This window comes from Stigmatopora nigra, unplaced genomic scaffold (genome assembly GCF_051989575.1).
Source record: "Stigmatopora nigra isolate UIUO_SnigA unplaced genomic scaffold, RoL_Snig_1.1 HiC_scaffold_27, whole genome shotgun sequence".
In the NCBI taxonomy this organism is placed as follows: domain Eukaryota; kingdom Metazoa; phylum Chordata; class Actinopteri; order Syngnathiformes; family Syngnathidae; genus Stigmatopora; species Stigmatopora nigra.
Window position 1 is genome coordinate 1,285,558 of NW_027551606.1, and position 24,379 is coordinate 1,309,936.

Genomic DNA, 24,379 nt, shown 5'->3' on the forward strand with positions numbered 1-24,379 from the left:
GTTCCCTGATTGGGCGGGCGACCAACTTTTCAAAGCACTTCATTATCACAGGCGTAAGTGCTACACGCCTGTAATCATTCAGGCTCTCAATGGTTGTATTTTTAGGGACATGGATAATGGTGGCAGATTTCAGGCAGGATGGGATGATGGATTGTTGCAGGAAACAATTAATTTCTTTGTGAAAACCCCAGTCAGCTGGTCAGCACTGGCTTTGAGCACCTTCCTAGGTACTCCGTCAGAGCCAGCAGCCTTCCTGGTTTTTACAGTCCGCAGTACCTGTTTCACTTCATTTTCCTGAAGCTTTCGTGTACTGCTACAAAGTGGTGGATTTGTTTAGACTAAATCCGATTTGTCAGTCTCAAAGCGGGCAAAGAAACGGTTCAGTTCCTCTGCAAGTGAGGCATCTGTGTTAACGGACTCATTATTGTCATTGTAATTGGTGATGTGTCATATTCCCTGCAACATCTTCTTTCGGTTATATTTTGTGAAGTGCTCCTCAATTTTCCTTGTATATGCTGCCTTGCCCCTTTTTAATGCCTCTCTTCAGGTCTGGCATCGCTGTATTGTAACTTGTCCCCTGACCTGAAGGTGGTTTATGGCATTTAATGAGTCCCTTTGTCACACTTGTCATCCAGGATTTTTGGTTAGGAAAAACCCGGATATGTTTATTAACAGTGACAGTGTCCGTACAGTTTTGGATGTTGGAAAGTACAGTGTCCGTGTAGTCCTGGAGGTTGTGGTGTTCAAAATTTCCCAAATGGTGCGGGAAAAACAGTCCTGCAGCTGAGAATGGGTGTTCTCGGGCCATGTTTTTAATATCTTTATTTGTGGCTTGTTAGCCTCCGGAGTGGGGTATATGAGGGGGTGAGGGACAGGCAGAGATCGTCGGATCCAGCAAGATCAGGGAGATATGTGGCTCTATAAGCATGTTTGATGTTAGAATAAACATGGTCTAGAGTTTTATCTACTCTGGTGTGACACTTCACGTAGTGGATAGACTGAGGCAGAACAGTCTCCAAACATGCTTTTTTGAAGTCACCGGCAAACAAAGACTCCATCGGGGTGGTCAAGCTTCTGTTTGTTTACGGTCGCTAGCAGGAGGCTTAGTGCCATTAGCATCCCGTGGGCTGTAACAGCCAATACAATGACTGCCGTTAGCTCCCTGGGTAGATGGAAGTGCCTGCACAGAACGGCCAAGAGGTCTCAATCAGGAGAACAATGTGTTAATGATCCTACTGTTGAAGCACCAGTCGTTGTGTATGTACACACATAGGCCACCCCTCCCCTGCTCTTCCCGGAGTCCATGGTTATGTCCTGCCGCTGTAGCGTGCAGCTCACTAAAGAGACTGTGGCATCGGGGATTTGTGGGTGTAGTCATGTTTCCGTGATGAGAATAATGTTGCAGTTCCTGATAAAGCTTCTAGTAGTAAGCTGAAGTTCCAAATCGTCTATTTTGTGGGTGATGGATCTGGCGTTAGTCAAAAAGATACTCGGAAGTGATGCTCTGCGGTTGTTTCCTTAGCTTAGCAGTTAGGCTCGCCTGGCATCCCCGCTTTTGCTTTCTTTCTTTTTGCCACCTCCATCTTACGCTGGGTGGGCTGACTATCCATGGAGATCCCGGTGGTCTCGAGATGTCTTCAGGGATATTGTAGGTTTGTTGGTAATCTGTTGCAATGGATATATTGCATCTCCTACTGAGAGTAATTAAATCCTGGCGACTTTAGAAATAGTTTGCCTCGCAGATGTTCATAAATAACAATAAGACTAAGAAAACAAAACACTAAACTGGAGAGCAAAGTTTGCCTGCACCCGTGCGCGCCACCATCTTCCATTGTTGGTGCTCGCATGTTGCCAAATTTGGTGTATGTAGATTTTCTCGTCGTGCAACATCTTTGGTGCAAATTTGGTGCAGCCTCCTGGAATCATAGCCACATCAATATATATGGAGCTTCTTCAATTGGTTCTTAGTGACATCGCTAATGTGACAACAGTATGAATCCCAGGCTAGAAGGCGCGTGCCACCTGACCACCTTCTCAGGTTGATAAAAACCTCTATTTCACTGGCATGCCGCTCTATTTTTCAAAATTTCCCCCGTAGTAACGTTCAATTAGAGGGTGCTGTTCTACTTTTCAATTCTTCCACCAAGGTGCTTGTTATGGTGGTTATTAGTCTGACATTATTCTAGATTTTCTTGCTTTGCAAGAAAGTGGTTTGCTTACTACCTCTAAAATGCTAGCTTGCAACGAAGTAAATGTTTTGCTCCTTAATTGGACTAAAAAAGGGAGGCTGAATCCACTTGGACTGCTGGAATGTGCAGAAGATATTTCGGCTGCACATGACCTTCATTTTTTTGACTTGATGTCTCACTTCTGTTTCCCACCCCTCCTTTGAGAGTTGAGACGCCCATTGTAATAGGGGCCTTGAAGTTAATAAACAAGGAAAAGAAGTCTGTGACGCCAGAACAAACCGGGGACTAGATCTGAACGATTCGATTTCTCCTTGCAAGAAAAATCCAGAGGATTGCCTTTTCTCTTTATTTGCACATGCATTTGGGAATGCTTATTGATGAACCTATCATTTTGGTCCTTTGAGCCTGGGAGTCGATATACCGAAGGAATCCGGGCACTTAGTCGACATCTGGGAAAGACCGTGGCCACAACATTTAAGACCACTTGCGGGCTGGAATTCAACCAAGCACCTGGGTTCCCGACGGTTGAAGACTCCTAAAAGAGTTGAAGACATCTCTGGTAAGTCCACGTGAATTTTTCCATTTGTGAGGAGTTTCCGAATGTGGAGGAAGCATTCACCTGAAGGTCCATTTTTGAGAAAAATGGATAGGACCGTGTCTGGGAGACGGCGACAGTAAAACCCAGTAAATACTAGTCTCTAGCGGGTGAAGAGACAGAGTATTAGTCTATAAAACTGTAAGGGCATCGCTTGTCCTGTACTTAAGCTCAGAGAGTCTACGTGTGTGTTGCGTGTGTAATGATAACCTAAGGAAAAACAAACGAAGGAGGAAGGATAATATTAACGGGGAAATTACTGCCCTAATTGCACACCTAACTTCAAAATGGGGAGATCGAATAGCAAGGCGGCTAGTGAAGACGATCCGAAACGACGGCTGCCATGTAAAGATTTGAAATTTTTTAGAAAATCAAAGTGCTTCAAGGGTTAAACACCTAAACTTATGGATAAACAAATATGGGTTTGCCGGCCATCTTAATAAGAATACAATAGTAGACATGCAGGACAAATTTCTCACTAAACAAAGGGATGATCTATATAAAATGGAGATGGATAGGTGCGATGGAAATGCAAAGAAAGTTGAGCGCAGTAGGAATGAGCATGTTGATAAGAGCGAGGTGGCTGGAAAAGCAGAACATGCTATTTTGTTCCACAGAAATGAGGATGATGAGATGGGTTCGGTGAGCAAAAAAGGGGACCTGAAAAGGGAAAATGTCGAGGGGAAAATATCGGCAAATACAGCAGAGACACAGTTGTATCCGTCGTTGCCCTCTCCGACTTGAGCACCTAACCGTTTAACCAGCTCAGGGGGGCCTTTAGGAGAATGGTCAAAAGTATGGGGAAAAACAATATCCCCCAGCTTAGTGCACCAGAATCAAGTGACATTTTTGCTTAACAATATCCCATGAAAAAATCATGAAATGTTAATGTTTTTTGTTGACTAATGTTGTTGTTCGAATTCTTAATGTTGCGTTTATAAGATGTGTGCTTGTGCTTCCGTGTGGTTGTCATTTTCTTGTTACGCTTTGGGGAGTATGCATATGTGTGTTTGATTTAGCCTGTGTGTCCCCGATCCACGGGGCTAAAAACTTGCTTCGTGACGCCCTGGAGGGACACAATAGAGAAAAAGCAAACACACACACACATCCACCCAAACCAAGACTGGTTGGGCGCTCTCTCTCTGTTGCTTACCGTTCCTCTTGTGCCAATGCGTTTCAACACGGATATATTTTATATGCTTTTAAGACATTAATAAATCCTTGTCTTATAATTTTCTCTCATTTTTGTGTTTTCGCACATATTTCATACAAAATTGGGAAACTTTGACCAATTTTAAAAAGGTTTAGTTGGTAGTTAAGTGAGGACCATGGAACAAATAATATAATTTACATACGTACCTGCACTTATAACATGTTCAAGTTCTGAAAAAAGTTCTGTAACCAATTAATTTGATAAGTAGAGGTACGACTAAATGTGATGGGACAACATTTTTTCCCCGGTAGTCAGGAGGATATGGGATTTGAGCTGGGAAACTGTTGGGTCTGAAGTAACAGATCAACGTAATTACCAACCGTGCACAAAGGAAATACGAGGCAGAGACTGTGTTATATTTTAAAGGCACCGGCCGGCGGAAGAGAGGTCGAGGCGCGAGGTGGTGTCTCGCGCTCGGCTCGGTGGTTCTCTCTTATCTTTTCAAGGTGAAGGATGCCTTTATTGAATTTCAGCATGATGTCATGGAAAAGTACGGAAGTTGAGATTGTAGGCATCATGGAAAAACACAACAGTTGAACACTGAGGCGAGTTGAGAAGATATTATAGACATCATGAAAGAGCATAAGATTAAGACAGCGATTATAGACAGGATGTTCTTTAGAAATGCACATTATATTAAGACTCCTGTTTTAAGCAACTTCACAGAAACTGTGCCATCGTGAGTCCAAAAAATGATTACTGTCTTGGCTCATGCTGGCATCAGCTATATCATTATACATAACTGCTTAATTCCATCAGTGGCACAGGAAAAAGGTAGATTGCATGAGTTTGGTTGCTTGAAAAGTAGATCTTGGAGCAACATAGTTTGAGCACCCCTGCTTTAGGTTGTTTAACATGGGACAAAATAATAATCTGTTAAAGTGTTCCCAATCGTGTCTTTTAACATTATTGACATGTTTCTTTCTGGTCAATATCCTCTTTTAGTAATAACCAGCCTCTTCTTTGATTGACATTACTGGACACCTATATTAAAAAATACTAGTGTGATTCACTGATGATTTTTTTGTGTTCATAGAAAGTATTTTATGTGTCTTTGTTTCTTAAGGTTGCACATAAGGTTAAGCACTTCTTCAGGATGTACTCATTGAACCGGCATAAAATGACAACAGTGACTCCATCCTACCATGCTGAGAGCTATAGCCCTGATGACAATCGCTTTGACCTCCGCCCTTTCCTCTATAACACGCGCTGGAGCTGGCAATTTCAGTCTATCGACAGTCAGGTAGCAAATTTACTGTATTGGTGAAGACCAGTTTTCTTCCAAGAGTAGGTCCTTGGATGTCATTAATACATGATGGTTAATTGTTTCTTTTCTTTTTTCAGCTATCACATATTGCATCATAAATGGCCAACTACTAAGTTGTAAGGTGTCCAGTTAATATCTGTGCAAGTCCAAACATTGAAAATGTGTGGATCTTCTTTTGCTTTTGTTGTATTAAGACACCACCTTGCACATACCAATAAAGGAGACTGTAATTTGTTGACTAAGCTCCCTGGCAACCCATCTTAGTACCAGACATTCATGTTGCAGCACTTGAACAAAGCCCACATTTTGTGATATTAAAGTGTCTTGTATATTAGACAGGATTTTGGTCATCCCAATAACTGTAACCTTATTTTCATGCATGTCACTTGATTCTTTGTTCCTGGTTTAAAATGTTTAAAAAAAACAACTGAGTTTACTTTGAAATTGTATTGTTTAATGTAAAATGCATACTGCCTCGTGGTGTAGAGGTTTACTCGCCTGACTTCAGTGTAGACAGTTGTGGGCTCAATTCCCACTGGTGGCGGTATGACTGTGGGTGCAGATGATTGGTTGACTGTGTGCCCTACGGCTGACTGGCAACCCGCCTAAGGTGTAGTCTGCTTTACGCCCAAAGTCAGCTGGGTTAGGCTCCAAGCAATCCCCGCAACCCTTTTGAGGATGCGCAGTATGGAAAATGAATTAATTAATTAATTAGAAATGTTGCATTTTGTTAAGTGTAAATGAATTAATTCCTGGTTTAACTAACTGTAGAAAAACAAGAAATTAATTGTCATTTTGGAGAGTTCTTTCCACCAGCTTGGTATCTGGGGTTAAAAAAAATCACCAAAACAAATTACTTTGTTTTCTCGCATATAAGCCGCACCCTTCAAATTTCCTTAAAATCATTGAGTTCTACAATTTCTCGCTTATAAGCTCCCCCAATTCACAATTTCCACCTCCGTATTAATGGTTTTAATAGAGAGTACAATGTGTTACTTCAAAGGGAAAATCTTAGGAAAAATCATTGCATGTGGTATTTCTGAGAAATTGTATGAATCTAAAGCACATTCGGGGTCAATATTATAAGGGAGATAGTAATTCATCCAGTAATGTTGTTTTCTTACTGCAAAACAGAAAATATGAATAGTAAACGTTAATTTGCCAACATCTTGTGGTGAAAGTTATAGCAATGCTACAAGTCTTGTGCGCATATAAGCCGTACCCTTGATTGAGTGATATTTTTTTTAATTGCAAATTACTTGTTAAATTACTTTAATAGAGATACAAATATCGGATCGATCGAGGCCGCGGTTAACAACGATGGTCTTCAGCATCTTTAAATCACACGGTGCTGTTGGAAATTGGACTACTTCAGGTCGAAGATAAAGAAAATACTTTTTTCTCCAGGCACTTCCGTTTCCTCCCACATTCCAAAACCTGCATGGTAGGCTGGTTGAACACTCTAAAGTGCCCATAGGTATGAGTGTGAGCAATAATGGTTGTCGGTCTCCTTGACCACTCCACGCAACCCTTCTGAAGAGTCTTCGTGAAAATGAATGAATATACTAGGATAACTTCGTGAAATTTACATTATGGCATTACCTAGCCACATTCCAAATGCATGCATGTTAGGATGGTTAAAGGATTGAATAAATACAATAAAATATTTAATGTATGAATACTATACAATACAGTTCTAAGTGAAAAACATTTCTTAGTTCACTCTAGAAAAGTTATGTAATTTTCAGCAGAAATTATTTGTTACAGTTTTTCATTTTAATGAATATTGTGTTTTAGGACGGTGGTCGATTTCAGTTGTGTGGTGTGTGTCTCTCTTTATCAGTGACAAATATGGGTGAGATATCTTCCAAACAATTTTACAGTATTCCCTCTAAATTCGTGGATAATGTTGATCAGACAGGGCTGCAATAATCTATTTTCGGATAAGGTAACGACGTCCGCCACAAGGTCACGCGGAGCTCGAATTTCTGGAAAAATCCACCCTCACCATACCTCCCGGCCGTCCAGTATACTGAAAGAGCTCTATTTTAGGATAAGCGCGATGGTGTCGCTAAGGTGAGTGGCACCCCTCTGTTTCCCCCATTCCTCTTCAACCCTGAGTTGAGTGGTGGTCCCCTGTCTTCCGCTCGGACACTGGCCGCCATTATTCTTCTTAGGCGCTAATGTGAGTGGCTGTCTCCCCCATCTCTCTTCAACCGAGTTTAGTGGCGGTCCCCTGTCTTCCGCTCTGAATTTCAGCGTCAATTATGATCTTTTTATGAACATTTTGTATTTGGATACCATAAAATACTGCATTAGACTGAAGCCACGAAGGATGGCAGTACTTCAATTTAAAAAAAAACTGCAATTATTCATTTTCAACAGGCATACCCACATGAATTACTTTATTCATTCAAGTTATTTTATTTTTTGCAGTTATGCCAAATTAATCAAATAACCACAAATCTTAGTGGATCAAAAGCATTAGAGGAGGATTAGCGTTGACATATCATGTTAATTTAAATCTATTCTTACATGATAAACACTAACAATAAAGGTGTTTGATAGCACTCACTGCAGCTAGTTTGTCTCATGTGTCCAGTATAAGTGTAAATGTGGGTGCTGCTGTAGTTGATAAAGCAATTCTTCTTCAGTTGGCTCTTTGACCTGCTCTCTAGAGAAGGAGGTAAGTCAGCTCAAAAAAATATATTGTACATAAAATGTGTTGTATTCAACCTTATAATATCGACATACTTGAAAATCAGTTGAACAGATGTTTCATATCTGATCCTCTCCACATCTGTGACAGAACAGCTGTTACTTCGATCCCACTTATATGTGAAGTTCTGTCAGGTCAAATATTGAATATTTGAGAAAGAATAAAACATCACATTGTTTAAAATCATCTGGATTTTTGGGGGAAATTTTAATGCCACCTAAACCTAAAGAGAATGTTAATACAAAGCTCTGAATGATCCCTTGGTACATGCACAGTGCGGACAGTAATATCAACAACATTACCTGTGACCTCAGGTTGACCCCCGGAAGTTCCAGTGCATCCATAGTTCCAGTACCTAGAGAATCTTCTACTGAGAGTCCGAAAAATCTGTGTTACTTTCTTGGGGCAGAGCGAAGGGTCCTTTGAGGTAGGCCGTCCCGTGACCGGACATTTTGTCGACGGACACTTTGTCTTTGGACGTTTCGTTGAACAAATAATATAATTCAGTGCATCAGAAGCCTCTAATACACTGAATTATATTATTTTTAGCCCTTATAGAGCACTCATTTAACCCATCGGCTGCCATTGATGGCGGTAGACATCCAAATCATGTTGACTGTGAGGTGAAGAGTACTCAGCACTCATTTAACCCATCAGCTGCCATTGACGGCGGTAGACGTCCGATTCATGTTGACTGTGAGATGCAGACAAACTTTCATTCTCTTCAATCTCACTTACATGTGAAGTTTTGTCATGTCAAATAAAGAATATTTGAGAAAGAATAAAACATCACCAGATTGTTGAAAATCACTTGAATTTTTTTCTAAAGACTTGTAGGAGTTTTAAGTCTGACGCCATCTTTTAACCGCCAGTGTCCACCAGCGGGTTCTGAGATTGCGGCCATGACAGGCTCCGACCAACTTGTGGCCGCAGCTCCGGTCGGCCGCCTCATCAATTGAAGCAGGGAAAATGGTCTCAATGTCCCCTGCCTCTTCCTCAACATGTGAAGTTTTGTGGCAATTGAACATTTTTCTGACGGGGGACTCCGTCAAGCGTTCCCAGCAGACCCTCATGAAATGTTTGGGTCTCCTGGGCAGCATGAGCATCCACCCCCACCATCGAAGCCAAGTCACCACAAAGTAGTGATTGCTTGACAGCCCGAGTGACCAAGACATGCGGCCGCAGGTCCGAATGCACGACCGCAAAGTCGATCATCGAACTGCAGCCTAGGATGTCTTGAGGCCAAATGCAGATATGCACATCCTTATGCTTGAACATGGTGTTCATTATTGTCAGTTCTTGACGAGCGCAGAACAAAAAACACCACTTGGGTTCCAATCAGGGGGGCCGGTCTTCCCAATCATTCCCCTCCATGTATCAATGTCGTTGCCCATGTGAGCATTGAAGTCCCTCAGCAGAACGACGGACTCCCCCTGTGTATATGTGCATGTACGTGTGTATCTGTTTTATTCAGTCTAGTACAAGGATAGAATTTTGCAAAGCCTAGTGGAAATTTCCATCATGACACCTATGAGTTAGGGGCACGTCATATACCATGACATGCCCATTTCTTTGTTCACCTTTTTCCCGCCTAAAGTTTGTACCTACGTCACATGATCTTTTGTTAATAAAGCTAGCTCATCTGTTGGGGTTAACTAGGGATTCGAACTGGTCAGGCTGGGGGATGGACACATCTCCCAACTCTGGCTACTCTAACCCCCTCCTTCAGCCGAAGTCTGGTAAATCTCATCATGACTGACTCTGTGTGCTTCCTTTATCCGAAGTTATTGAATCCATATGGATTAGATCTCAGACGCTGCCGAAAGAAACATTTCCAGCCAGCGTCATCGTGAAGGCGAATCCAAAGGGCTGGATGAACGAGGAGAAAATGAGAGAATGTCTGCGTGTGGTGTATGTCAAGCAACAGGATGGATTTTTTCACGGCTCGCCGTCAGTTTTGATTTGCGACTATGCGTGCTCATCTCACATCAATAGTGAAAAAACAAGTCATGAAAATGAACTCGGAGCTTGCCCGTCATTCCCGGAGGCTTGACCATAGCGTCTGGGGCTAGTTCCATAGCCAGCACTATTATTGTTTGATATTCATCCATATATAATATATAATATAATATATATATATATATATATATATATATATATATATATATATATATATATATATATATATATATATATATATATATATATATATATATATATATATATATATATATATATATATATATATATATATATATATATATATATATATATATATATATATATATATATATATATATATATATATATATATATATATATGTATGTATGTAATTGTATATTATGTTTTTGTGTTAATGAATTGATTACAGTAAAAGTTGCCTTGAAGATAACAACAACTGACCTGTATGATTATTTCTCCCTGTGTTTAAAGCAACAATTGCAAATGCAGGGTACAACATATGCAACACTACAGGTGAATGACAAAGAGCTACAAATGGACACAGGAGCCTCAGCTTCAGTAATAAGTCATCCTACACACCACAGATTGTGCCACTCAGACTGGGCACTAGCACTCAAAGAGACAAATATTAGACTGGTACACTGGTGAGTGCATTCCACTAGGATCTATAGCGGTAAAGGTGTCATATCAAGGCCAGGAGGGCACTGTGACTCTGCTGGTCGTGGAACGAGAGAGACTCAGTTTGCTTGGGCGTGATATCCTACACAAAATCAGCCTGAACTGGAGAGAAATCAGTTATATTGCTGTGATAAAAGAATTACATACCAAGTGTGACAGGGTGAAGTAAGTGAAGTTATAAATGAGTGCAGGTGTTAAGGTAAAAATGGACTCACGCAGCTATGACGCGCGAAGCGTGCGCAAAGCACGCAGCTATGACGTAATGGGTATGCGCAAAACACGCAGCGATTACGTAATGGTCGTAGACTTGTGTATAGAATAAAAGCGGGGTTGTCAGACACTTCACTAAGTTGGCTTGAACATCGACAAAGGACCTGTCAGATTATTTCACCCGTCTTTTAAAGGTATGTTGTTTTGAAGATCGATTGAGTGTGGGATTTGCAAGAGACAATAGTTAGGATGTGACAGAGAACGTAATGCTTAGTGATGTTTGTTTACTTTTTTTATGTGTGTGCGTGAATGTGCGAGTCTCGGGTGTATTGTTTACAGCAAGCTACCTTCGGCCGCCGTTATAACGGTAGCATGATAGTATGCAGTATATGACGGCCGGAACAAAAGGTAACAAGTTACAATACTCATAAGTTACGATCGTTTATGCAACAAGTACATTGTTTTGGATTACAACGGGTTGTTAATATATTAATATGTATATATTCGGGTGTTATTGTATATTATGTTTTGTGTGAATTGCTTTGATATAACTAAAGTTGGCTTGAACATAACATCAACAAAGGACCTGTCTGATTATTTCACCCGTCTTTTAAAGGCAAATACACTACCCCGTAAATTCAGGGGTACAACACAAGCATGCAGACGTGTTTGAAGATGAGCTAGGCAGCCTGCGAAGGACAACAGTGAAACTGTGTGTGGATCCCAACACATAGCCACACTTTTCAAACCACGCTCAGTACCGTTCGCCCTGAAAGCCAAAGTGGAGGCAAACTGACTGAGCCCCCATTGTGCAAGTGCTAAAAGGTGATGGTGACATGTGGTGACTACAAATTGACAATAAATCAAGCCTCTCAGCTTTTCACCTATCCACTGCTGCGAGCGGAGGACCTGTTTGCTACGCTAGCAGGTGGTCAAACATTTACAAAGCGAGACATGAGTCATACTTAGCAACTGCTTCTGGATGAAGAGTCTAAGAAATATGTGACAATCAACACACGTAGGGCACTGTTTTAATACAACCGCATAGTTTTTGGCGTTGCTTCCAGTCCAGCTATTTTCCAGCACAAAATGGACAATCTTCTCCAAAACATTCCACATGTAGCCGTTTACTTAGATGGCATCTTGGTGACAGGCAAAAGTGAAGAGGAGCATCTGTGGAACCTCGATCAGGTGTTGAACAGAAAGGCATAAGCTGGGCTTTGCCTTAAACGCAGCAAATGTGTTTTTCAAGCTCCAAGTGTCTACCTGGGTCATCAGATTTCAGCTCAGGGCCTTTCACCAATGAAGGCGAAAGTAAGCGCGATAAAATCCAAAGAATGTTGCAGAGCATAGCTTATTTTTGGGCTTTAGTGAACTACTGTGGAATTTTTTGACCGATTTGTCTAATGTGCTTTCACCCCTTTATCAGTTGTTGCACAAGGGCAGTCCATGGCAATGGAGAAAAACGGAACAAGAAGCTTTCAGCAGGCAGAAGAACTCATCATGCCTGCTCGTGTATTTTGACCCAGAGAAGGTCATCATCTTATCCTGTGATGCTTCACCATATGGCGTGGGAGCTGTCCTTTCCCACCTTATGAAGAATGGAACAGAAAAGCCTATTTGATGTATCATGTGCACTTACAGCAGCTGAAAAAGGCTACTCACCGCTCGAGAAGAAAGGACGTTTTCATCAGTACCTGTACGGTTGTGCTTTTACTATTTTTACAGACCATAAGCCCCCATTTCGTCTATTTGGTTAGACCAGTGGTGTCAAACATTTGGCCCGCGGGCCGGATCCGGCCTGTCTGGTGGTTTGGTACGGCCCGGGGAAGAAAGCTGCATTGTATAAAAAAATATGAATTTTCTTTAAAATGTGTAGTTCTTGTATTATCCGCTAGGGGCGCAGTGTTTTAGTATGTGCAGAGAACATGAATTGACATTTATTTATGTTCTTATGTTATTCTCTTGTTCATAATATATTGTTCACAATGTAAAAGGAAAATTCTGTTAATAAACATTTTGATAATTTACTCATTCTTTGCACTAATTATTAGTATTAGTAACTAATACAAAGGAAAAAAGTGGGCTTATTGTTCGTTCTGTGTAATTTTGCAATGAGTTTACTGGTCCGGCCCACTCGATCTCAAATTAAGCTGTATTCGGCCCGCAGACCAAAGGGAGTTTGACACCCCTGGGTTCGACGAAAGATATCTCTGCCATGGCTTCAGCACATGTGCAGCGCTGGGCATTAACATTGTCAGCGTACCAGTATCACAGTCTACAAGTCAGGGAGTGAAAATTGAAATACTGATGCTTTCAGGCGTCTACCCCTTCCTGAACCTTCAAGATTGTGTCGTCTACCCCTTGACACTGTATTTCTGGTAGATGGACTGTGAACATCACCTGTGACAGCCAAACAAATAAAATTGTGGATTGAGACTCAGTTTTGTCACAGGCGCTGATTGATGCAGGGCTGGACTGCAGCATTGGAGCAGGAAGAGCTTTAACCTTATGACAAGCGGCAAGAAGAGATCAGTGTTCAGGATGGCTGTATCCTGTAGAGATCCAGAGTCATCGTCCTGCCCCCAGGAGGAACACAGATCATAGAAGTCCTACTGGAAGATAAGACAAAGTCTCTTCGCATTTGCTTGTTCATATTGTATTAGTTTTTGTGAGTATAACAGCATCGTAGTCATCCATGACATGACAGCATAAACACCCAACTGTCTGACTGAATAATTAATTTTAGTCCTGTGATTGGGTTGACATGTCAGCACAAATACTCAACTGTTCGACACTGATCAATTACTTTTTGCCCTGCAAATGACTGAAACGTATCTGTCCAAAGTCCTAGTGTCAACTGTCAGTTTTGTCTGTATTCAAGACACACTCACTGGTCATTCGACTAGAGTTGAAAGAACATCGCGCTGAACAGGACTCCACTGTTACAGCTCTCACTGTCCACTTTGCAGTTTGGTAATAAACCTATTTCATATTTAAATTGATCTCACTCTTTCCTAGCCTGCTCCTGAAGTTGTATTTTCAGACCTATCACCTACAGGGTATTGAGGAGGGACAAATTAGACACCAAGCTTCTGGCAACCTTCTACAGAGCCACTGTGGAGAGCATCCTGACTTACGGCGTTACAGTGTGGTATGCCAGAAGCACGGCAGCAGACAAGAAAGCCATGCAGAGGGTGATAAACACTGCCCAGAAGATCGTCGGCTGCTCTCTGCCATCACTAGAAGACATTGCCAACCCCCGGTACCTCAGAAGAGCCGGGTCCATTGTTGGGGACCCATACCATCCTGGACGCGGCCTGTTCCAGTTGCTTCCATCTGGCAGACGCTACAGGTCCTACAAAGCACGGACAAACAGGCTCAAGGACAGCTTTTTCCCAACAGCCATCTGGACTCTGAACCTGCAGCAACACGCTACGTGACGACAACACAAATCCCTTCTATGAAATTAAGTCGCAATGAAGTAACAGGAAGTTCGTTTGGTGTGGATCTGCCTTCCACAGGCTGACTGAGGGAGGGTAAGTATAAAGACTGAGAGAGGTAAGTGATCCATCTTATTCTTGTTGGCATCGGTGAGGCAACTTGCAGTCGCCGGATCGATGGCGCTCAAGGCGGACAGCTAACAAGTATGAATATGTCATAAATAAATGTCATAAATGTGTCTTGCCTGGGAAGACGAACTTGTGGAGAAGTACAATTTTGTCATACGCTGCTGAGGGTATGATGACTACCAGGCTTTTTGTCAAGTCAATGATGACGACAATGCCTATGTCTGATTTTCATTTTTTTCATTTTCATTACATGAAGCCCATCCAGGGGTTTTCCCACATGAAAAGCCCAGGTCTTTTGTGTGGTGGCCTGGGTTGAATGCTGTCTTAGAAGAAAAGGTAAAAGCATGTTCACAATGTCAGATGAACCAAAAGATGCCAACAGCAGCTCCACTCCACCCGTGGGAGTGGCCTAGTCGTACACGGTCCAGACTCCATCTGAATTTTGCTGGTACATTGATGGATCACGTTCCTGGTGTTAGTGGACTCACATTCTAAGTGGCTCAAAGTACATATTAGGTCAAACATCACAGCTTCAGAAACCGCTAACATACTCGGAAGCATTTTTACTACACACGGTCTGTCTAGTACCGTTGTCACTGATAATGGGCCTCCTTTCACCAGTGATGTTTTGAAGGAATTCATGGAGAAATATGGAATCCGCCATGTTCGCACCTTATCACCCGGCCTCAAATGGCTAAGCTGAACGTGCAGTTAAGAAAAATGTCAGGACATTCACTGAAAGTGAAGCTTTCACGTTTCCTGTTCCTGTACTGGCTTACTCTTCACCCAACCACTGGTTTATCTTCTGCTGAGATGCTGATGGGGAGGAGAAGCAAATCTCATCTAAATCTGCTTCATCCAGATGTGGGAGCCATAGTTGCCTGCTCACAAGATGATCAGAAAGCTAGGAACGATCGGCATGCTAGAGAACAGCTGTTTAAACCAGGAGACAGCATTTATGTGAAAAAAAATTGGGAGTTGCTCACCACGGCTGCCAGGTTTCATTCACTGTAGTTCTGGTCCTGTGTCTGTTATTGTTGATATACAGGATGGCAGACTGAGTCCATGGCACCTTGACCATGTGCATGTGCACACTGAAGGAGAGGCGAAAGAGCCTCAGATTGTTTCACATGACAACAGTGAGAATAATGGACAGTATGGTTGTACCAGTTGAAACGGAGCACACTGATGAGCTCTCAGTACAAGCTGGTTCATCTTCACCAGCCCCAAATCCTTTCAACGATGGACTGTCTCCTCTCAAAACTGTTAGCACTACTGCAGAATTGAGAAGGTCAAAAAGGCACCACAAGCCTCCGGATAGACTGAAATTCTAAATTAAGAAATGCCTCTGACATGTGTTTACAAAAATGTCGTGTCACAGACTGAAGTTAATTATAATTTGCCCATAAATACTTATTAAATAATTCCAAATTGTCTGTCAGCTTCCTTTCATTGCTTTTCCCCTGGTTGCACTGCTTCCAGATGTGTGTTTTCATATTGAAGCATTTAACCAATCACATTTCAGCCATTATTTATTGCCAGGGTCAGCAATCTGCCTCAAGGCCTTGACAATCAGTTCTGCAGGCTCTGCTGCATTAAACAAGCATCAATAAGACTGTTGCTTTAACCAATACGAATTTGATTTGGTGACACCAAGGCCTTCTTGCAGGCGTAGGGATACGCCATTGCCTTCTCGTAGGTGTAGGGATATGTCATTGCCATCTAGCAGGCGCAGGCATACGTCATCGCTTTCACCAGCTATGATTGGCTAGTAATAGAGTAGGCAGGCCAAGCCAAAGTGGGCGAGCCAGAGTGGGCGAGCCAGAGTGGGCGAGCCAGAGTGGGGGAGCCAGAGTGAGCAAGCCAGAAAAAAATGGACATCATTAAGAAAGGGCGGTCAAATCCGAAGCTAGGAAGTCTGTTATAACCGGGAATAGGTTTTGTCCGCCACATTCAGTTCGCTAACTACGAGCGCTACCGCTGGCTCATGGCCTCTGAGGAACACTGAAAATTGTATGGCTGGGAGTGCTTATTTGCTACACATGGTGTTTGGAGCAACACTGGATTTGCAAATTGGACTTGTTCAACCAAAGCAGCAACGAGACACCAAAGCACTGCCGGACACTTACAAGCAGATGTGCTCCCCAAAACATTTGGGAAAACCCGAGTGGAGTTACAGTTCAGCGAGCAAGTGCGCAGGGAAACGAAGCGCCACAAAGAAAAGGTAAAGAAAAATAGGGAAATCTTTAAAAAATATATAGACTGTGTAAACTTTCATTTCAGGGACACGATGAAAGCGCTGCATCCCCAAACAAAGGAAATTATGTGGAACTTCTTTCTCTCATTGCTGAGAGAAAAACGGATTTACATTACCACCTGTCCACTAAAAAAGTGTTTAGTGGCACATCGGGCAAAATACAAAACAACCTGATCACTACTATTGCTTTAGTGATCAAGGAAGAGATCAGAAGTGAAATGAAAGAAAAAGTACTGTTTGTCTCTGTAATGGTGGATGAGACGACAAACGCGAGTAATGCAGCACAGCTCGCACTCATGCTGCTTTGTCACAGGCAATGGTGTCAAGGAGCGGTTCATCAGATTTGAAAATATTAGCAGTGGGAAATGAGCCGATGACATTGCAGGTCTTACTATTCAATTTTTGGTGTAAATTAATGTCTAGTTAAAGTGGTGGCACAGTGTTATGACAGTGCAGTGGTCATGTCTTCTGGATTAAATGGGGTGTAGGCTAAAGTTAAGGAGAGAGCACCATTAGCTTTGTTCAGACACTGCTATGCACATCAGCTCAATTCAGGGGGGCTCAAAACTTAAAGAATGCAAGATATATTTTGTTCACCTTAATGGCTTTGCTGCATTAATTTCGATATCACCTCGACCCACAGCTGCTAGACGAAATCTGCCAGCGGCGTCTGCCTCGTGTGGCACCAACGGGGCAGTACACATCCAGAGTGGTCAATATATTATTTGAGAAGGGAGCTGCTCTATAGGAACCGTGTTATCACATCCTGGAGCATCATGACGATTACGACGAGGAATCTGTGGTATGCTGATGGATTTAAAGCACATCTGGATGAATCTGAACTTTCAGATGTGCTTCTTTCAATTCTACAGAACAACAAACTGGATGTACAGTTTTGTCTTGCAAGAGTAAAGGAGTTTTGTGACACACTTGAACGCGAGAGGAGGCGATATGAATAAATCTCGGAGGCCACTGAACGCAGTACAGGTGCTCCAAGCGCACGAAGAGGTCGAGCGCAAGATGCTCGCGCGCACTTCCACCAACTCCACGACAGGATTTTGGACAATATTATTTGCCAGACGCGGGACAGATTATAAATCAACAAAAGACTGATGTTTCTCTCCCACTTCGACCCGCATAAGTTTTGGGAATACCAGAAAACGTTCTCACATGCAGCCTTCTCCAGATTGATGCAGAGCCACAGTGCACTTTTCGATCTACCTCGGCTAAGGACAGGACTCATTGTAATGTATACCATGGATGATGTTCCAGGAGAATCTCACACTGATCTCTTTGACTTTCTTCAGCAGAAAAATCTGAGTGAGAGCATGGGCAGTGACCATCCCCGTGTCCACTGTTTCTGTCAAACGGAAATTTTCAGCCGAAATAGAATCAAAACTTATGCCATAAATACAACAGGTCAGACTCGACTGTCAGCACTAGCTTTGATGGCAATAGAAAATAACTTCTTGATGGACTTGAAATGTACGTGTAATCTGTACGACGAAGTAATTGAAATATTCTTGAAGAAAGAAAGTAGGATGGATTTTGTGTATAAATAAAAATAATATTTGGTGAGTAAAACAAATTTCCTTAATAATATTTCAATTCTTTAGGTTATTATTGATTATTTTTTATGTGTCGCAGCTGTTGCTGCATTAAAAATTTTGTAGCCATAAAATACTTATTGAGGGTTGGATTGATTCACACACAGAACTACTGAAGGCCTAGGTGTGAAATGCACTTGTATAATGACAATAAAAGCATCCAATTCAATCAATTTAATATCTGGTGACATAGAAGTGAAATTCTTAGTTTTACATCCTCTAAACATTGCATGTTGAATAAAGCATTTTGTTTTAAACGAGAAAGGTGGAAACATAAATCACCAGAACTGTTTGGTTATAAATGCACACACACACATTTTATAATGCCATCTTTGAACCAGCATCCCACTGTCATTTACAATTGATAACTGCCAGAAAATATTTTTACTCCCCACATTATTCGAACAGAATAATTATTGTTTGAATTCATTTTGAGACATGAACCAAACGTGATAATATAGAGTCTAATTGAACAGGTGAGTTTATATCACATAATACTGACCTCCAGAATCAGTGCCACGAACAAGTTTACCCACATGACAGACGATGTAAACCACCAACACACAAAGTAGATTTTGGACCACCTGAGAAATTGTAAACATACTTGAATATTAAATAAAACTAATAGATTGTTTTCTATTACTTATCTTTATAACATCTTTATTTTCCTCACTCAGTTGTGTATCTGGTGTAGGCTTCTATAAAGGCCTGCCAGTTGTTGATGATCATGATATTATACAGCAAAATGATGGCCGCCTAAAAGAGAGAGTAGCAATTAAGACATTTTGTAATTGTATTTATTGCTTTAAGAAGCTATTCATCTAATCTAAGTATACTACATAGATGTTATTGAAGGTTAAGACAATAAATTTGACATGTTCATGTGCCAAGCTCTCAACAACTTGGCACCAAACGTCTCCCAAACCATGGAACTCATCGTGGACTTCAGACGGAACAAGGCGGCTCTGCTCTGATGATCCTAATTGGACTACTTATTTACTTATTTCTGATGTATTGATTATTTATTTGTCTGTTGTTATTTGTGCACTACGTGGTGAAAGCTTTAAATCTCATTGTACTTGTTAATGACAATAAAAGCATTCAATTCAATTTAAATAGTGAGTGTAGACTATTATGATGGGGCGGCCCGGCGGCTGAGTGGTTAGTGCGTTGGCCTCACAGTGGGGGTCCTTGATTCAAATCCAGTTTGGTCCACCTATGTGGAGTTTTCATGTTATGTCTGGTCCTGGGTCGGTTTACTCCAGGTACTCTGGTTTCCTCCCACTTTCCAAAAAACATGCATGGTAAGCTGATTGGACACTCTAAATTGCCCCTAGGTATGAGTGTGAGCCTGAATGGTTGTTTGTCTCCTTGTGCCCTGCAATTCTGCTGGCCACCAATTCCACCTCTGGCCCGATGTCAGCTGGGATAGGCTGTGAATCTAGTGAGTGATAAAGTGGTTCAGAAAATGAGAAACTATTATGACCACGAGTGCCTTGCTGCTTTGCCTCCCCACCCAGACAAGGCGCACCACCCAGCACCATAAAGCGCCAGCCCGCCCAAGTTCCCGTGCCGAGGCCACGCAAACTACTCCCGTTGCCACTGGGGCCGCCAGTCGCACCCATGCCGAAGCTACGAACCAGGCTTCCGGTGCCGGCCGGCCTGCCTAGCACCGTCTGCCTAGCACCGATCTGCCCTGGCACCATTCTGCCTAGCACCGTTCTGCCAAGCACCGTTCTGCCAAGCACCGTTCTGCCCTGGCACCGTTCTGCCAAGCACCGTTCTGCCAAGCACCGTTCTGCCAAGCACCGTTCTGCCAAGCACCGTTCTGCCAAGCACCGTTCTTCCAAGCACCGTCCTGCCAAGCACCGTTCTGCTATGCACCATTCTGCCCAAGCACCGTACTGCCATGCACCGTTCTGCCCTGGCACCGTTTTGCCAAGCACCGTTCTTCCAAGCACCGTCCTGCCAAGCACCGTTCTGCTATGCACCATTCTGCCCAAGCACCGTACTGCCATGCACCGTTCTGCCCTGGCACCGTTTTGCCTAGCACCGTACTGCCTAGCACCGTACTGCCTAGCACCGTACTGCCTAGCACCGTACTGCCTAGCACCGTTATGCCAAGCACCGTTATGCCAAGCACCGTTATGCCAAGCACCGTTATGCCAAGCACCGTTCTGCGTAGCACCGTTCTGACAAGCACCGTTCTGACAAGCACAGTTCTGACAAGCACCGTTCTGCCAAGCGCCTGCCCGCCCAGCGCCTGTCTGCCCAGCCCACCCAGCGCCTGCACGGCCCAGCGCCTATCCGGCCCAGCGCCTGCCCAGCCCACCCAGCGCCTGCCCGCCCAGCGCCTGCCCGCCCAGCCCACCCAGCGCAAGAGCGGCAATGTGCCGGCGCCCCTGGATGTCGGGGCCGGCAATGGCAAGAGCGGCAATGCTCCAGCACCCCTGGATGTCGGGGCCGGCGATGGCAAGAGCGGCAATGCTCCAGCACCCCTGGATGTCGGGGCCGGCGATGGCAAGAGCGGCAATGCTCCAGCACCCCTGGATGTCGGGGCCGGCGATGGCAAGAGCGGCAATGCTCCAGCACCGCTGGACGGAGGGAGTTTACGGCCCGCCATGCAACCAGGGTAATGTGCCCGACCGTTCTAAGATTCTGGTGTCTCCTAAGAGCCGGGGGCTTGGCCAATACTTAAAGGACCAGCAGGAACACCCGCCGGACCGGCCACGATTACTCCCTGCCAAAGGCCGGCACGGATACTCGCCAGACCGGCCACGCTCACTCCTTGTCACCGGCTGGCGCGGACGCCTGCCCGACCGACCATTACCTCGACTCGTTCCTGGCCGGCGCAGACGCCTGGCAGACCTGTCACGCCTCGTCACCGGCCGGCGCGGACGCCCGCCGGACCGACCACTGCCTCGTCTCGTTTCTGGCCGGCGCGGACGCCCGCCGGACCGACCACTGCCTCGTCTCGTTTCTGGCCGGCGCGGACGCCCGCCGGACCGACCCCTGCTCCGTTTCTGGCCGGCGCGGACGCCCACCGGACCAACCACTGCCTAGTCTCGTTTCTGGCCGGCGTTGATGCCTGCCAGACAGGCCACGCCCACGACTCATCACCGGCTGGCGCAAACGCCCGCCGGACCGACCACTTCCTCCTCTCGTTTCTGGCTGGCGTGGACACCTGCCAGACCGACCTCTCCCTCGTATGTTCATGGGCTGGCGTGGACGCCCCCCGGACAACGTTAAGGCTCCCACACGCCCTCCCTGCTTGCTTCGCATTTCTTTTGTACATTTGACCTTGGGATGTCTAGGATCCGTCCCTTAGAGGGGAGGTACTGTCAGGAGTGGCTCGTTTGCCCCTCCTGGCTTGATGGCATTTTCAGTTCAGCTGTGTTCAATTACTTGATTATGTTTCCTGAGTTATTTAAGGACTATGGTTAGTGTTAGTCGGGGTCAGATCGACTCTTCGTATCATGCTGATGTCACTTCCGCCACACCATGCCACGCGGAGACGTAACCTTCGGCGCTTCGTGCGATAACCTGTTTCGTCAGTTGCAGTTTGTCGATTCAAGCCCCTGTTGTATAAGTTTTCTCAAGTTATTAAACCAAGCCGACAAATGCGAACGGAATGGACTCCTATCGTGCGTCACCGCTCATGGGTAACATTTCCCCCAGTCGCGCCACGCTACATGGCGCGTCCGTAACAGCAGCAGCTGGAACAGGTTGTGATCAGGGTGTTATTGGTCCCTGACAATGTTCCTGGCTCTGTGAGGGCAGAGAGCAGCCTGTCTGCTGCCGTGCTTCCAGCGTTCCACACTGTGGATGCTCTCCACAGTGGCTCTATAGAAGGTTACCAGAAGCTTAGTGTCCAAGTTGTTCCTCCTGAGTACCCTCAGGAAATGGAGTCGCTTCTGGGCCTTTTTCACCACTGCCGTGGCGTTGGTAGACCATGAGAGCTTGTCCGTGACGTGGACCCCCAGGAATTAGAAGGACTGGACTCTGTCTACGCATATTCCATTTATGGGGAGTGGTGCCAGAACTGCTGCGTTTGCAAAAGTCCAGCATTATCTCTTTAGTTTTGGTTGTGTTTAGTGTGCGATTGTTCACCACGAAGACAGTTTGTTGACCTTATCTCTGTAGGCCGACTCATCCCCTCCTGAGATGAGTCCGACCACAGTGGTGTCATCGGCAAATTTAATAATCGGACACATGCTTTATCATCATCATTGACTCGACAAAAGCCTAATTTTCATTCTCCATAAGGTGCATTTTAGATGATTTTTTGAAAAATGTATGTTTTTGAAAAAAATGATGATGGAGTTAGATTTGTGGGTCGGTGTACAGTTGTATGTATACAGGGAGTACAGAAGAGGACTCGGTACACAGCCTTGAGGGGAGCCGGTGCTCAATGTAACAGAGGTGGGGACCAAATTTTACAGTTTATGGATGGTTGATTAAAAAGTCCTTAATCCAGTAGCAGATGGAACAGGATAGTCCAAGGTGGGAGAGTTTTTCAGCCAGAATTTCCGGTATTATAGTGTTAAAGGCCTAGTTATAGTCAATGAATAGCATCCTCACGTAGTTTCCATGGTGCTCCAGGTGGCTCAGTGTTGTCTGTGGAGCTGCAAAGATGGCGTCCTCAGTGGACCTATTTGCTCTATAGGCTACTTGGTGAGGATCAACTGAGGGAGGGATTGTATCCCTCATATGGCGGGCGACCAATTTTTAAAAGCACCTCATGTTCTCAGGCGTAAATGCAACAGGCCTATAATCATTCAGGCTGTCAATGGTTGGCTTTTTAGGGACATGTACAATGGTGGCAGATTTCAGGCAGGATGGGATGATGAATTGTTGCAGGGAACAATTGAAGATCTTTATGAAAACACCAGTCAGCTGGTCAGCACAGGCCTTGAGCATCTTACCATGTACTCCATGAGGGCCAGCAGCCTTCCTAGTGTTCACAGTCCGCAGTACCGCTCTCACTCCATGTTCCTGAAGCTCCAGTGTCCTGCTGCAGGTACACATTTCCAATGAGTGGTGGGAATCTACCAATGCGTTTCATCATAAGAGTCAAGTGGAGAAAATGTAGCAACACATCCACCACCAGGTGGATGTGTTGAGACTGGGTCTGATTTGTCAGTTTCAAAGCGAGAAAAGAAACGGTTCAGTTCCTCTGCTAGTGAGGCATCTGCGTTAACAGACACATTATTGTCATTGTAATTGGTAATATTTTGTATTACCGGTCAGCCTCACAGATCTGAGATCGAGGGTTGGATCCCAGGTTCGGAAATTGTATTTTGTATGTTCTCACCAGACTTCCGTTTCCTCCAGGTCCTCCGATATCCTCCCACATCCCAAAAAAATGCAGAGTAACGTCGTTGAACACTAAATTGCCCAGGAATGAGCATGAGTGTCCTTGTGCCGTGCGAGTGGTTGGCTTCCAATTCAGTGTGTTACCAAAGCCTGCTGCCCGAAATTAGCTGGGATAGGCTACAACACATACCGCGACCCTTGTGAGAATAAGTGGTACAGAAAATGAATGAGTAAATAAATAAATGCCCATGCCAGCTCAAATGTCAGTATTATTCTGGGCTTAAGAAACACCAAAGGTTTTCACTGGCTTGTGACCTCTCGCCCGCATCAGGCCTTACAGTGGTATCTTGGTTCTTTACCACAATCTGTTCCAGAAGACTGTTCAAAATCTGCATCAATTTTTCCCATTACAATTAATGGAAAAAGCAATAATGTGTTCCAAGCTTAAAAACTGGTTTTTAAAATATTTTTTGGACCGTATTATGCAAACGACTTTCCTTTCCTCAGCGGCCTTCAATTTCTGGTTGACTTTTTTTTTGGAATCATAAATTGTGGTTAATATAGTCCTTAATATGAAGAAAAAACAGTCAGTAAACGTAGCTAACTGTGATGAGTGAAGCGGAGTTGGAGACAAACACAGGCAATCAAGAGGACACGGGTGAGTGTAGGTGCACAAACATTACATTTAAAGACAAGGTGCTTCACAACACAGGGAGACTCTTATTCAGGGTAAACCCTGTATTTTCATTCAATATCAGTGGCAAAAAAACCTCAATTTTCATTTGAACTACAA

At 43.9% G+C, this 24,379-nt stretch overlaps 1 protein-coding gene and 1 long non-coding RNA gene across 6 annotated transcripts in view; one reads left to right on the forward strand and one right to left on the reverse strand.

The window, feature by feature from the left end:
- Positions 1 to 7,068, forward strand: part of LOC144192859 (uncharacterized) — a 7,480-nt gene extending 412 nt beyond the window's left edge. The window contains exons 1-3 of one of the 2 annotated variants that reach the window (XR_013325470.1): positions 1 to 2,748; positions 5,064 to 5,240; positions 5,342 to 7,068. The exon at positions 1 to 2,748 is cut by the window's left edge and continues 412 nt beyond it. This is a non-coding gene — a long non-coding RNA (uncharacterized LOC144192859). Of the gene's footprint in view, positions 2,749 to 2,771; positions 5,241 to 5,341 lie in introns of those variants that run through there. The other variant, XR_013325469.1, reaches the window with a different exon arrangement.
- A 523-nt stretch (positions 7,069 to 7,591) lies between these two features.
- tpcn2 (two pore segment channel 2) overlaps positions 7,592 to 24,379 on the reverse strand; it is a 95,907-nt gene continuing 79,119 nt past the window's right edge. For 3 of the 4 annotated variants that reach the window (XM_077711710.1, XM_077711711.1, XM_077711709.1), the window contains 4 exons: positions 18,944 to 19,026; positions 18,773 to 18,854; positions 8,019 to 8,110; positions 7,592 to 7,938 (listed from right to left, as the gene is read on the reverse strand). In XM_077711710.1, coding sequence (XP_077567836.1) covers positions 7,845 to 7,938; positions 8,019 to 8,110; positions 18,773 to 18,854; positions 18,944 to 19,026 — 351 coding nt within the window. In that variant the 3' untranslated portion in view covers positions 7,592 to 7,844. Of the gene's footprint in view, positions 7,939 to 8,018; positions 8,111 to 8,553; positions 8,678 to 18,772; positions 18,855 to 18,943; positions 19,027 to 24,379 lie in introns of those variants that run through there. The other variant, XM_077711712.1, reaches the window with a different exon arrangement.